Source organism: Anabas testudineus, chromosome 2, assembly GCF_900324465.2.
Source record: "Anabas testudineus chromosome 2, fAnaTes1.2, whole genome shotgun sequence".
Lineage (NCBI taxonomy): Eukaryota > Metazoa > Chordata > Actinopteri > Anabantiformes > Anabantidae > Anabas > Anabas testudineus.
Window position 1 is genome coordinate 2,854,686 of NC_046611.1, and position 15,722 is coordinate 2,870,407.

The 15,722-nt window shown below is 42.5% G+C and overlaps 1 protein-coding gene across 2 annotated transcripts in view; it reads right to left on the minus strand.

Moving 5' to 3' along the window:
- Nucleotides 1-5,065, minus strand: part of zeb2b (zinc finger E-box binding homeobox 2b) — an 86,731-nt gene extending 81,666 nt beyond the window's left edge. For both annotated transcript variants that reach the window (XM_026362622.1, XM_026362621.1), the window contains exons 1-2: nucleotides 2,302-5,065; nucleotides 888-1,026 (exon numbers count right to left, since the gene is read on the minus strand). In XM_026362622.1, the coding sequence (XP_026218407.1) occupies nucleotides 888-960 (73 nt within the window). In that variant the 5' untranslated portion in view covers nucleotides 961-1,026; nucleotides 2,302-5,065. The remainder of the gene's footprint in view (nucleotides 1-887; nucleotides 1,027-2,301) is intronic.
- Between the last annotated feature and the right edge of the window lie 10,657 nt (nucleotides 5,066-15,722).

Consider the following 15,722-nt stretch of genomic DNA (forward strand, 5'->3'; position numbering starts at 1 on the left):
TTTTCTACAAACACTGCTCCAGCTCGCCAGTTTGTTTGGAGCCTATATGGAATAATCAGGAATAACGGGGCCAGGAAATGTCACTGCAGATTTGCCTCTTGTGGGAAAGTGTGCAGTCGAATGGAGAAAGAAAAGCAACAAATCTCCAGTCCAGACCCAATTAATGTCCAGCATTTATCGGACATGTCTTCTTATTTATACATGATTCCTCCACTGCAGTCAACTTAACGGTGAACTAAACGCACAGGGTTCAAACCTGAACCAACAAACAGATGCCATCTCCTGTGAATTATTTCACCACTCAGCTTGTCCCGGAAAACAGCGACAGTGTGGAGATAAATCAGTTAGAAATGTGCTTTCAGGGCAGATCTACAGGCCTTAATAGAGAGAAAACATCACGGCGAACGCATGCCAGAGAGTGGATTAAAGCACAGCGAAACTCGAGTCACAAGATTGTACTTTTACACCAAGCAGCATGAGTCTGCCCCTGCCACCGCCGCTCTGAGTGACCGCTGCACAGTCCATGGCGGATTTTGTCCCGGCGAGAAACCAGCCGGCTCCGCTACGCTGCAACTTTCCAACATCCACAAGTTTCCAACTAACCTCCTCTTCACCTTCCCAAAAATATTCTCACCAAAATACACATTTTAGAACAGCTGTTTTTTAACATTCCAAGGGCTCGACTGGGGCTTCAACACGGACGCAATTACGCGCAGCTTCTCCCCCGGATAGCGGTCCCTTTATCCCTGCGTAAAAGGGGAAGGCAGATAAGCGCACCAGCCGCGGACACACACGTCCCCGGACCGCAGTGGAAACCTTCAACCCAGGCTTACATCCACAGATATCCCCCCCGACTGCTTGGATTGTCTCCCCCGTGATTTTCTTACCGTTTTTCCGTCTCGGGTTGGCTTGTTTTCGCCTCTTACACCTGGGGCCATCCGCCATGATCTCTTGCTTCATTGATAAGTGTGTGTGGGATCAGATGGCAGCTCGCATGGACTCGATTCCTTGATTTCAGCTTGATATCTGACGGGAAACACACACGCACACACACACAGAGAGAGCAGCACCAACAGCGTGGTTATTAGCGTGGAGATCCACTTGCGCCGGACGCAGACAAGAAACTGCAATTGTAACTTGGATGAAGGGACAGATTGTAAAAAAGAAAAAGAGCCGTGGGTGAAAGTATGAGAAGGGGCGGTGAGGGGATCCGTGTCCATCTAATTTTGATTTTCAGCTGATCGGCTCTCAGTTCAGTGGCATTAACAGCAAAGTAAACAGCAGGAGGAAGAAGGGAATTGTCATTTCTCCCATTTTGAAAAAAACACTATTCATGTCGCCACTGAGAGCTGCAGCTAAAACATTCCACCCTCCAGTTAATTCATTCAGAAAAGTTTCACAATCCGTTTTGGATTTTTCTGCACTTTTAGCAAAATAAATCTTTTGACTTATTTTTATAGAAACTGACAGAATCCGTTCACGTTTTACGCCTTCAGCTCGACTTTGGCACTAGAGGCGAAACAGGTTAATAAATCACATTTATGTCAAATTTTAGGGTCAGATCCAGATCTTACACGTTCTAGACGACACCAGCGAGAACGAGCCTCAGCCTGGAATAAGTCTTCACTGTGTGGTCTGATTAAAAGTCAGAGAACTTCAATAAACACTTGGGTTCGCCTGAGAAAATTGCACTTCTAGGTTTAACAAAGTAAACCCAAAGCCTCCTGCCAACAGTTAATAAATAACAGATGGGAAATAATTGTTCAAATGTGCCAAGTGACTCCGCGCTATAAGACAAATCTTTAAGGCACAAATGGCGCATAAACAAAAGCGATAAGACTCAAACCGCCTGTGTGGGATGTTCGGTTCGCCAGCTAATTTATCAGCGCGAGAGCCGTTATTAGGTGAAGAGAATATCGACAAGAGCTTTTCTTATTTGTGGGCACTTGGATGCTCAGCTGAACGCTACAAACGGACACTAATATAACACAAGCTGAGGACGAACGGGATGCATTGTCGCCTTTTTTCCTCCGAAGAATAGCGGTGTTGTGCAGCGCCAGACGCCCCGCAAAAAGCACAATTTCCCAGGCTGTCAGGAACCAACGGGACGCCTCTACATCACGGAGGTAAAAAAAAGTAAAAGGGAAAAAAAGAAAAAGGTCTAAACAAACGCACCTACTTCCACCTGTGCAGGTAAGACGAAGTTGGGCTCCAACTCCGACGCGGGCGCACGGAAGTTTATTATCCAAGCATTCTGCGAAAAAGAGGCTATAAATAAAATAAAAGAGAGGAGGCACATACCTGCTTTTAGAAGTGTAAAGAGGTGTCTTGTGGAGAGGACTTGCGAGGAGGGATGATACCGGAGCGCGTCGGTGAGCGGATCCTTTTCCACCGGTGATAATAAAGCCTTAGAAATAAAGCCTTAGAAATAGTTGGGAGGAGGGAGGGACCGTTATTCCTGCTAGGGCAGGTTTACAACTGATGTCTTACACCCACTCCAGGAAACAAACCTGGGTAGGGACTGACGTGTTACGCCTCTTCTAATGACATTTTTTTTCTTTCCACCTCTTTTTCTTTGCCGTGTAACACAGAGGAGAAGCCCCCTGAAACGCACGCCACCTATCTTCACGGGAGGGGATAATTGAGGAGAGCCAAACGTGAGCATCTTCTGGGTTGAACGTGAAGTTTTTTTTCCCCTCCCTTCCTTTCTCTCATTTCTCTCCCCTCTCTTCCTCCGCGTTTCTTTCCCTCAGTCCCCTCTCTCTTTCTCCATCTCTTCTCTTTTTCAGTGAAAGTGTTGGGCTTCGACGCGGAGCAAAGAACAGGCGACAGTGTTTCTCTTTCTTTTTTTTCGTTCTTCGTGTGAACGCGTGTGTGTGTGTGTGTGTGTGTGTGTGTGTGTTTGTGGAAGGGGGAGAAACTTGGAGCGCGTCCACGCCGGCCGCAATCATGTAAGGATTGTTTTTTTTATATTTCTATTTCCACTCTGTTTAATTTGCAGAAATGTCAGGGTTGATGCAGCAGCATGCAGGAGTTTGGGTGATCAGCCAATTCTACATATTCTTCATTAATGTAATTGGCTCCAACTGCAAAAGGTTTGGAGATGTTCGGCTTTAATCTACGCTGCAAAAAATGTCCGTCTGCACGTTGTCACTTAGTGGAAAATGATGGTTTTTACTGAAAACGCTGCTAAACGGCGACAACTCCACTTCTCATTACAAATAAATTACAATTAAACGTTTCTGGATTTTAATAATGAATTGGATGAATCTGAAAAGTTTCTCTGCACAACTCTTGATTTTTGAAAAGAAATAAAAATAGAAAGGTTGAAAAATGCGGAAAAAATAATTAAAGGTGGAATTTAATCAGCTTAACAGTAAATAATTGTTTTATCACCTGTGCGCGCTGCATGTGCAACACTGTCTGTATGTAAAGTCAGCACAGAGTCAGACTGTGGGAGAACAGCTTCTGTAATTTCGGCTGCTGCATGTTTGCATTTTCCAGTTGCACCCTCTGACAAAAACCAACGGGAGGGGGGAAGATATATCTGTGATTTCATACAACTGTGATATTCCAGCACAGACTGGAAGCCAGCAGTGACAGAGGTGACTGCAGCCTCTGCAGGGATATTCTGATGATGCCAAAGAAACTGAAAAAACTAATGTGGAAAAGTAACTTAAAGTGTGTGTAAAGTCTCTGCAGAGACGCGGACTCAGGCCGAGTCCCCGCAGGAAGATCACAGGAAGATTCCAGAGTTATTAAAGTGATTTTTTTCCTTCTGGACGCCACTTAACAGGATGAATCCGGCATTTATTAAAGAAGCAACCATCTCAGCCATGTCTGACTTACAACAGAGAGAGAGAGAGAGAGAGAGAGGGAGAGAGGGAGAGAGGGGAAGCTCCACCTTTGCAGCGCCCTGATTGGTTATGTAAATAAAGTATTATTTTGTGCCCTGTCGTCCTGCAGCTCGCCACTGTATGGCTAATTAAATCATCAATCAAGGGGCTGAACTGCTAGATGCCCCCTTCATACCTTAATTCCACCCTCAACCCCCCAGCTAAAAATAATAAAAATAAAAAAAGATCCAGAGTTTCAGAAAGTGCTTTAACTTCTTGTAGGAATTCGGATCATAAATTGTTCCCCCCTGCTGTTTTCTGTGGAACCACTTCTTTAATTAATTATTATTTGATTAATAATTATTTGTTAGTTAGATTTTCTTCTTGTTAGTTTCTCTCCAACTCCGCCGTGGACCAAAATGCCGAACTGAGCTGTTTGTGAATTATTTTTACCATGAAATGTTGTCATTTCTTCTTCTTTTTCTCCAACTAAGAGGTGGAGGCCAGAAGTGGCCGAGGCCGATCGGGGTGAAGCTGCTCTGGTCGAAAGTGGATCCAGTCCTGGGTGAATTATTGTCATGCGTAATTTACTGCCACGGCGCTCGCATGTAAACGAAGCAGTCTAGCTCCCCCCGTCCCTAACTCACACACACACTCACACACACACACACTCTTCCTCTCTCTCTCTCTCTCTCTCTCTCTCACTCACACACACACGCACACACACACACACACGAACCGTAGCTCCAGCTCGGCGTCCCATTCATGCGAGCGAGCCTGGAGTGGCACCTCTTGCCTTTTTTACGCACACGGTCTCTCCTACGTGGGGCCGCATATTCACCGTGAAAACGGATTACAGTCGGTGTGTGACCTTTACAGGGACCTTGTGCTTAATGAATATATTGATTAAAATGAGGGGAGTGGGCACTAAAATCAACTTATGGTGGATTTATATTTTTTCACTCATATATTTATTTTTCCAAATTTAAAGTGCAAACTCCTGTTGAGCAGCTGCCACTGTGATTCAATTAGTCATGAGATGAACTGATTGTTTACTATGTAATTGGAGCATTGTTATTTATGAGGTGAACTGTCAAATTAAATAGGCTGACAGGTTTGTTATTATTTACAAATCTTTTCTCATGCACTGTGCTTCTTTTTAACTGTGTTGCCATCTTCTCCCTTTGTCTTCATTTTTCTCTCAATAAAAAATTGAAGCTTTTGCAGCACATTATCCACTGTGGCTTATTTTCTGCAGTTGAAATGTCACCCCAGAAATCTCAAGAAGTGGCAATTCACTTGGCTCTGATGCCTTTTAATGTCCAACACCTAAATTGGAGCTCCGCAGTTCTGCAGCTGTCTGCCTCAGGCATGACTGCTGATTACCAAGATTATAATCCTAATTTTCTCTCCCTCTCTGTGCCTCCTGTGTGAGTGTGTGTGAGCATGTGTGTGAGGAGAGGCCCAATTTTAGTTTTTTGACAGTGTAAACACAAACACAGTGGCACTTTGAAGAACCTGTCAGTCTAATTACCACTTCTGTTTGTATGTTCTATAGAGTAGTCAAGTTACTGCGCAGCCAAATACTTCTGCTGCTCCGCGACAGCTTCTATTACATGACCGAATGTCTCACCAGGGACAATCTGATCACTGTTATGACACTTGAGTCAAATAGCTGATCATATTCTTATTTGTGTACCTGCTTTATTTAAACATTAACTTCATCATTCACCAAAGATGATGAGGTCAGAGGTCATTTCAGCTTGACAATGTCCACAATGTTTTTTGCAGGTTCATGTCAAATGCTTGGTAAATGTGTCAAATGTGTGTTGCTACTATTTTCAGGAAAAACTATTTTCAAAATAAAATAAATCAATCAATTACTCCAGGTTTCTCTCACAGTCAAAGTGGAAAATCATCCCAAACAGACTTCACAGCATTAAAACCCCTCACTGCACCTAAAACACGGACAAGCTGCAGGTTTCACTGCCGAGCGAAATCCGATCCCCACTTAAATCCTATCAGCAGTCGACATCTCTGACCATCTGATATGTGATATTTATTCAAGAGAACATGGGCACACTGACACATTCATCCAACGCAGAAACACTCTGGCCTTATTTTCTACAATTAATGCTTTCATACAATAATTTATTTCTGCTTCCATTAGTGATGTAAAGTTAAATAAGAGAGAGACACACAGAGAGAGGGATGCCGCAGCAGAACACGCCTCGGGACTCAAACACAGTTGCATGTACATGTTGTGCATTCAACAACTCAGCCGCCAGGCGTCCCTGATTATTGGCCTAATTTAGATCTGTGACAGTCACATGACAGTGTGGTGCGTCCAGTGATGAATCGGTGCCCAGTCCTGCTCTCTCTCTAAAAAAAAAAAAAACACCCGCAGCAAACCTGTTACAAATATAAAGAATATTCATTGTGATCATTTGTGTTGAGTGACACTGAATTCAATACTTTTTAATTACTAGTAAGGCGTTGCGTGGGGAAACTCAAAGAATCAGGCTTATGAATGAGAGTGATCAAAATCTCACATCAGACTCTCTTAATAAAAAATAAGCATTTTACGATTTCATCGTCTGCTGACATGAAACTAAATGTTTTTATTTTTTGTATTTTGAGTGAGTGAGATTTACGTTGGCTGAGTTTATTGAGTTTCACAGTTGATGACAAAAAGAAGAAGGGAAAGCCGGATGATAGCTTTAATTTAGAGATGGAGATGATAAATGCGTCCAAACTGTGGATTAGGCTTAAGCTCCTGTCAACATTACACCTAAGCATCAGTGAGAAGGTCAAAGGTCGGTGTAACACAGAACAAGTTATACGATACTAGCACGGATGTGTTGCTGATATGTTGTGCCAACACTTGGAACTTTGAAAAGAAATCTGACAGATCTGGAGCAGAATTATGTCGAGTTCTGGGAATTTAAACTAAGACAAAAAGCAGCTTCTCAGTGGGTTTTTACTAAAGGTCTGTTTATCACTAGCTTCAGCTCAGTTCTGCACATTAACAACAAATATTCTCTCCAGAAACTGAACCACATCTGACGTGAGCTGCACTGACTGGGCACAACGTGACTTTTAACACGATGCCAAAACGTTTTAGTCCTCAGAGCACTCACGTATGTTGTTGGTGAAGCAGTTTACTGTGAGAAACACGAAGGTGTGGCAGCATCCTTCGACAACACTACCTTTGTCTCATCTCCAGAGCTCAGTACTCGTACACACTGAGCTGGAATCACACAGTTTCATCCCAGAGTGTGACGGCAGTACCTACTCCTCATATGTTGGGTGGTGATACTGTTCTCACCAGTTGCATCATGCGTGCTTGTGACATATGACATCTCTCAGACGTGAAGTAAGAGGGGATTTCGTTATTAATGTGAGGTGAAACACATCATCAGGATGATTCACATTTGCCCACAGCGGTAATTGTGCAGAAATGCATTTATCACCTCCCAGAACATAATCTATCTTATAACGAATGTTCTGTTTCTCTTTAATAATATGTGAGTGTTGAGAAAGACGAAAAGTTGGCTGCAAGTTTTAACAATCAGCTCCGAGTTGAAGGAGTTGGTGTAAATACAATTACAACAACTTCATATGATGGAGAAAATCAAAATAAGCTGGTTTGACCAGAAAGTGGGTCTACAAAAAAAGAGGAGGGACATTTTGAAAATTCACTTGTACAATTCAAAACAGCTGGGAAGTGACTGAAGCTGGGCCTCCTGAGTGTTAAAACCCTCCGCCTGCAGTTTGTGCTTCATTCCTGAAAGCAAGTTCTGCCTCTTTTTAATTAAAATAACGGTGGTTGTTGCCGTTCAGAGGTTTTGAATGCATGACAGAGAAGCCGTAGCATCCTAGATCACATCTCCTCTCTGGCTCCTCTCTGCGCTTGTTTGTGGCTTTTCCAGCTCTGCGACATCAAACTCAACATCTCTCGACGGGGCTTGGCTGTGTGATAGCCACCGCAAGAGCCTCAACACAACTACTCCACAGATTGACGGACAATTAAAGACCGAGAGGCGAAGGCTCGAGCGTGTGATCTGCGAGGGCTCCTCAAACATGCAAAATGAATTTAGTTTACATTTGCCATGAGCGAGAGAGAGAGTGGAAGAAGAAGAAGAAGAAAAAAACATCTTTTCTGAGCATTTCTGATCTCTCTCAGTTGGACAAGAAAGCTCACAGAGAGAACAAGATCGCTGCATAGCAGATTGCTGCAGAAACAAATGCTTACACCAAAAAAGTATTGATTTTTTATGTTGTTCTTGTTAGCTGAAAACTGAGCAGAGGCTTCTACAAATGACCACTTATTCAACTGAGACACTTACAAGAAAAAGACAAACATATCATGTGTTAGGCTTTTTTGTTCCTGCAGAAATAGGTCAGATGTCTCACGGCTTCCACAAACAATAGAAAACTTTAAATTCTACCTTTTATTCTTTTCATTTTTCCTCTTAGAGTTTACATATATCTATTTTTACCTGTGTGAGTGTCCAGTAACACGAGGTGCATCATCATGAATCCATGTTTAAAAGGCAGAAATGGCAACAGTTTAATGAACTTAGCTTAACTAAAACTCAAACGTAATATAAATATATTCGTGAATAGATGCTCTGGAGTAATGAAGCACATGCAGTCATCACTGGACTGGCTGCACGTTCAAAGACTAAGCTCATTAAGAGAAACTGATTGGAGGAGTTTCTCTTTTACTCATATTGATTGTTGGCATGAAAGTGAAGCTTGTTATGTATCAGTATTCACATTTGGAGACATCTTAACATAGCTTCTATTCTACAGGCTGAGTTATTACCTAATGAATCATTTCTCTGTGTACATTAAAGTGCCAGTTTATTAGGTACATCTAAAACAAAACTGATCCCGCTTAACAACAGCCGGCAATAAATCCCACATTCACTGAAGCTCTAATGATGTGTTTTTGTTGAAACGGAGACAGAGAGGAGTTGATCCAACTGTATGATCAGTTTGTGCTGCTGCTGCTGCTGCTGCTGCCGCTGCTGCACTGTATTAACCATTAGTAGAAATGCTCTGAGTATCTTGGAAGCAGACACAAAGAGACAGTGTACATTTATGTAATGTGATATGTACAGTCTAACTGTCTACTGCCTGATCCAGTTACAGTCTCTGTACCAGTGCCACCAAAACAAATCCTGCTCATTTACTGTACTTGACTAACGAAATGGTTTTGATTGGGATTCTGATAGATCCCACAAGAAAACTTTCTGCTCTGAGAGAGAAAGTGGAAAAAAAACCTCACTACTTATCACTTGCTGAAATGAATAATTGACGGAGCCTCCGATGAATAATTAATCAAACATTTGAATAATTGTTGTAGCTCTAATCTCGACAGACATTTGCATATTGGCATGCTCTTAATATCTGCCTCTGTATATAAGTTTGCATCCTCTCAGGACACAAAGATAGAATTAAAAGATCTAACTTACATCTGCAGAAACCTTGACCGGCTCGCAGAGATCTTCCACTCACTCAGATCTCTCGACATCAACCCTGCACAGGCTGTCAAGAGAGGAAATGAGATTATAAAGTCGGTGTATTTTAATAAGAGTCGAAAAACAAGATGTGCAATCACATGTAATACTGCAACACTACAACATACATATGCTCCATAGTGCAAATGCATGCATAACGCTAGCAAACGTACTACTTGTAAAGCAGGACACAATAATTATTTGACAGATTTTTAGCGCCACTGCAGATGTGTTCATGGTAAATGCATCATTTACTGTGCAGTGTGCACTGCATTGCACAAGCTACTTACTAAATATCCTCTGTCTGCTAATGGACATTTGTTTTAACAGGTTTTGTGTCGGATTAAACAGGGTTGATAAGAGGTGCACACTGTGAAGTCCTGGGGCCACAGTGTTTTTTAACCAACACACAGTTTCATACAAATGATCAGCACAAAGTACAGTAACTCAAACTGACTTCCAAGTCTTCGCCTACGATTGTTGTTCAAACTTACTATCACTCAATGAATTGCCTCCAAACATGGCTGAAACAAGTGTGCGAGTGTGTGTGTTTGTGTGTCTGCCCAAAAGATCTCTAACTATAACTAGACGGCAGCAAACTAATGTTTTTTCACCCACTGTGGCAGAACTTTGCAGGGAAGTCAGCTTTGAACCTTTGGCCTCTTCGATAAGACTCCGGAGTTTGCAGTTTGCTCGTTTGCGGTTTCAAATGTTTGCATTATTTTTCAGTGCTGGCTCAGACAAACATATCTGTTTCATCCTCTGCTTAAGTTTATGGTCCTGCAGGACTTGGAGAAAGTCAGTTCACCGTCTGCTGGATGCACTGTATACCCCCCCTGCTCATTTCACACATACCATCCTTTCCTACATCGTCATCTGTGGTGTTTGTTATCTTGACACTCACACAGGATTTTGGGGAATGTTGATATAAGCTGGTGTAGGAAACAAACAGTTATTGTGTTCCCCCCTTCCTGCCATCCCTCTATCCTTACAGAGTGAAGCTATCACTCTCACCTCGTGCTTTTGACCATTTTTCTTTGTAGCCGCCTAAAACACAGACGAGAGTGTATGTGCGTGTGTTGGGAGGGGAGTCGATGATTTGTCTTTTGATCCTGGCGTGCTTGTTGTCAAAAGCTGCCCGGATTGAAGAGACTGTTGGCCACAATTGACTGTGACAATTAGGGCACGATCACAGTCCCCGAGTGGAGCACTTAAAGGCTAATTTACATGTCACTTTGCAGAATTAAAAAAAGAAAAAAAATAGCGAGAAAAAAGATATTCAGCTTCTGTTCACTCTCCCTCCCACCTTCTATTTCTCTATCTTTTTTTTTTTATTCCTCCATGCCTTGTAAACTGTAATTTGTACACTGCTTAGAGGAACCTGGCAGAAGAGAGGCGACCAGCATTTCCATTTGAAAAGAAGCAATCACCAGGCCACTGCTGAGCCTATTGTCCAGTGGTGGAGGTGGGGGGGCGTCGGCAATTTACAGGCAGGGAAGTTAACCTTCTGGCGAGGTACATTACACACGAGGTTTACACCCGTATGTATGCAGATCTCCTTGTGTTTGACGATACGGTGTACTGGCACGATATTGTTCTTATCAAAACCTGGATGTCTGTCATGGAGCCTCGCTGCCCCCCCCTCCATCTGTGAGAGGCCTCATTTCAGCGTGGTGCTGTCTTCATCCAGGAACTACAAGTCAGAGCGGCCGCATTTGTAATTTTGTTATTTTAGCCTGAAAATGAAATATTAGCGTGGCTCTGCTTCTCAGTCTCAGCCCACAGTTCAGATTCGCGTTTGGTGTTTTGCCAACAAAAAAAAATAAAAACAAAACAAAACAAAAAAAGGCCAAATAACGGCTAATTCATCACGTGTTGTAGTGTGCATGGTTGAGAAATTAGAGTATAAATAGCAGCACGGGTGCATCCATAAGTCCATACCTGATACGCTGCACAAGAATGATGCAAGAGGATGGAGCGACGTCACAACTCCAAATACTGATCAGGGGCTTTGTCAAAAAGGAAATTAAGATTTCTGTCTACAACATTAAGTCTAATAGACCCTTGTTGGACTTTGTGGTATTTCCATTCACAGGCCTGAACATTATTGCATTTTTCTCACATGGTGACTACTCAAAGAATCACAACTCTGCAGTGGAAATATCACACACTCGTTGTTATTTGGCCAAATGTAGGCTGTGTCAGAAAGTGCAGCTACCTCATTTATTTGAATGGGGCGAGTCCCATGAAAAAGCAGGGCGTCAAAGCAGAAGGCTCTGGCACAACACTAGCTCAACCGTAGTTGGATGTTTTCTCCAAAAAGCCAGTGAGTCAGTTCGATATCAAAACAGCTCACTAATTGGTCCGGCTTGCAGCTTTCCCCAAACTAAAATCTCCCAGTGTAGGCTGAGCCCGGGTTGTCTGGTTTGTGGACTTTAATTCAATCATATGAACTATTTGAAGTTCGGTGATGTCACATTAGCGGGTTTATTGGCATGTCCTGAAAATTCAGTGTGTCAAATTGGCTACTGCAGCCTTTAAAACAACACGACTCTCACGTTTTATCCGTTCCGTTGAATCGGTTGTTGCCCATATCGGCTCAGACAGACTCCCCGTCCCTCGGCTCTCCCTCATGGCTGAAGTTTCTTTTCTCCTGTTCTGACAGGCTGTTTGTGACAGGTGCAGAGTGTGTGTGTGCATGGAAGTGTGTGTGTGTGCGTTTCTGAGTGTGTGAAAGGACTGCCCCCCACCCCCCACTTCATCCATCTCTCTCTCACACACACACACACACACACACACACACACACACTCCTGCTGTCCTTTCAAAGAGAACATAGAGGGGACAGCGTGTGTACAGAAACAGCAGGTTGATGGGCTAATGCCCATCATCTGTTGCACTGTGTCATTTCTGTGCTGCTTTAACCTGCTTTTGTAAAGGCCCTGTACACACATCAACACACACAAATAATGTAAACACACACACACACACGCGCCTTATGACTTATTTTCTTGCATTTTGTTTACAGCCGTGCTTCTAGTGTGTGTGTGTGTGTGTGTGTGACTATAACAGTAAAAGATAACAGAACTGGACTGAACGGCACTTAATAAATACAACAATGCGTTTGCTGGCGTAGGTGTGCGTGTGTGAGGTGTTCAGGCGTGCGTCAGCCTGGACGGGGATTGTCGTGTGGCTCAGTCTGCTCACAATAATCATTGGGATAAATTCCCTCCTCTGCTGTGAATGACCTAATCCAGATTTGATGGTCATTATATCAGGCCTGGTTCATTATGCTGTAAACATACAGCGGAGATTATCTTAATCTCTGTAATGCCACTGTAAATGAGAATAGCACTGCTGTTGCACTACAACCACCTGGTTGTTGTGTTTTTGTTTCCTGACAACATTTTTTTGAGAGATTTTTTTGCCGTTTGAGGCGTCTGGGCTCAAGTGCGAAACATACCTTTAGTGAATTCTTGAGTTCTGCCGGACGGAGTATCAGGTTCTATGTAGGTTACTAATCCCGGTGATTGAGCCTTTAATTAATTGCACAGTTTTGTAATAAAGCTGGGGGGGATTAGTGTGTGGACAGGTGGGCAGATTTAAACCTCACTGGGCTGGACACATGTTGAGACTGAAGAGAAGCCATCATCCCGAACAAAGAGGGATTTTTTACTTCATGGAAATACTCCAAAAGTCGGTGTAAGTGCTGCAGAAACCATTCTATTGTATGTAAGCTTCAGTGTAAGCCTGCACCAGCCACCATCCACGTGCTGCTGCTGTTGTACACACTGTTGTGTCTAAAGGGTTCCACACAGGACGTTCGTGGGTTCTCCACAAACCAAGGTCACATGTTTTCACGAACATTGTTCTTCTTCTTCTCCACAGTGTCTGAGCTGAACTCAACCCTCTTTTTGTCTGTGTGCTGTGGAACATGTGGGTCTACACATCAGTTTAAAGCAGAACCTGAACAGACAGGTACAGTTCAGTTGCAGCACCAGAACCATTTTCATGTTCACTTAGAAATTATGTTTATATTTTTATAAAATTATTATTAGTCGTAACACTACTGACCGGCCAACACGCGTCTTTTTAGTCTATATGGAGAGATATGCACAAGCTGTTACCATCACACTACATTACACACACACACACACACACACTAAATCCTAACGAGGTACTGTTCCCAGCCCACACACACACACACACACACACACACACACAGACCGACAGGCAAACAGACCGAACACATCCCGGCACAGTTACCTGTGTTTTATCTCCTTTTCCATCCGGAGTTACAGAGATGTGAAGAGACCTGCTGGGCGCCTCCGCAGGAGGTAAGGAAGCAGATATTACTGAGCGAGAAACAGACACGACTGATTTATCCCTCACCTCTCTGTCTCTCACACACACAGAAGTCAGAGAGGTGCGGTGTAGTAGGAGAGTGAGAGGAAGAAATTAATGCAGACATTGCTGCTTTTTCTTACCTATTTTTTTTCTTCCAAATGATACCCCCCTCCAGTTAGAAAAGATGAACAGGAGCAATTGACATGATCAAATATTTGCTGCCATGTTGCAAAAACAAATTTAAGTTCAGCACAATAAATAGTGAATGAATTGGCAAATAAATTGGTGAATGCTGGCAAATAAATAATGATGTTGCCTGGACACGTTTCACCTGATGAATGGTGGAAAACCACACAGCTGAACGGTGACTTTAAATGTCCAATTCAAAGTCCTGCAAATGTACCTGCTGACTTTCTGACAGTCTGCATGTCGCTCTCTGCACTTACTGCTTGATGTAAAAACTATTCCTTCACATCATTAACCGTACTATGCAAGTTAACGTGAGCTGGATTTGTGACTTAACCCCTTAAATTAATGTGGAATTATATGACCAACACTCACCATTCAGTCCTGACAGTCCACCAGGTTAACAGCCTTAAAACTTTCTGTGTCTTTAATGTGAATTTTCTTCGGTGCCAGTCCTCACTTTCTAAGAAGAGGTGTTAATTTTGTTAAATAGTGGATGTCTCATTTTTGGAAAGAAACTCTTCATTTATCTCCAAATGCCAATTAAATTCAAACATAATCAAATATATCTCAATGAATAAAACATTGTGGGTAGCACGTTGGATGAGCGTTCACTGCTCAGAGTGTGCAGTGTTGTGGTTTCTCTCTCTCTCTCTCTCTTTTTCTCTCATTATAAGCAGCCTTGAGCATTATAAGTCTCTCTCTCCTTCCCCACACACACTCATGTTTGCTGAGCTCCGTGCTAGTTGTTAGTGGCCCCAAACCGTTTCACAGCATATTACGGGTTTGATCTTCTGCTAGTGATACGATGGCGCAGCATGGCCGAGCTGCGTGCTGCAGATTGTATAGAAACAGACAGAAGACCACTTAAAGCCGCCCAGAAACTCACCTCGGCACAAACCACAGAGGTTAATTTAGAACTGCTGTTTGATGTCAGCTTTTCATCAAGTGAAGATCAATTTTTTTCTTCAATAACAAACGCTATGAACAACAGATCAACGGGTTCATGTTCACTTTGTGATTATTAGAGCTTTGAGATCATTTGCACATTATGTTTTTACTAATACTCACTGTGTTGAATGTAGGGAGACACAAAATGGGTCTAATCTCAATCTAATCTCACACATTATTCATATCATGGACAGACAAGAGGTCAGGAGCTGCATGAACTCTTTATTTTTACCCTAATATTTGTATAACCAGGATCAGCTCAAGTTTGGTTGGTGGAATAATGGTGAAGATTACATTTCTTCCTGACCAGCTAAAGCATGAACTGGATATACTAATGCCTTAGTTAATAATAAACTACCATTTCCTACGTTATAAACATCCTGTTCTCTTCACTTATCTGAAAGTTGTAGCTTCCTTCCTTTGTAAAGATGTGTAGTGGCATTAAAAGTGCTTCAAATAGATGATTGTTTGGGTTAAAAGTGAGTATTTTATTAAGGCTTTAAAAGATCTTGATGATCCAGCACCTTCTCATGTTAGAGTCAGTGTTAAAGTTCTGTCAATGCCCTTTGACCTGCTCCTTACACTGAGTTTCATTACTCAACGTGAACGCCATCTGACTTCATTCTTGTCAGATCACCACTTTTTGTCACATTTCACAACATGTCCTTTTGTGGCAATTCCTGAAAATAACATGTTTGCAAAAATGACTCCACAGGTTGTTTTTCTTAATCAGACAGTCTTGAAAAAACACATGCAACAACCTAATGTTTAAAAACTGCTAAATGAAAGGGAAGCAGCTTGCAAATCATCTTATATGATGACAACCTTATTAAACAATGCTAAGAAATGTCAAGAGGAATAATATTTAGTATAGTA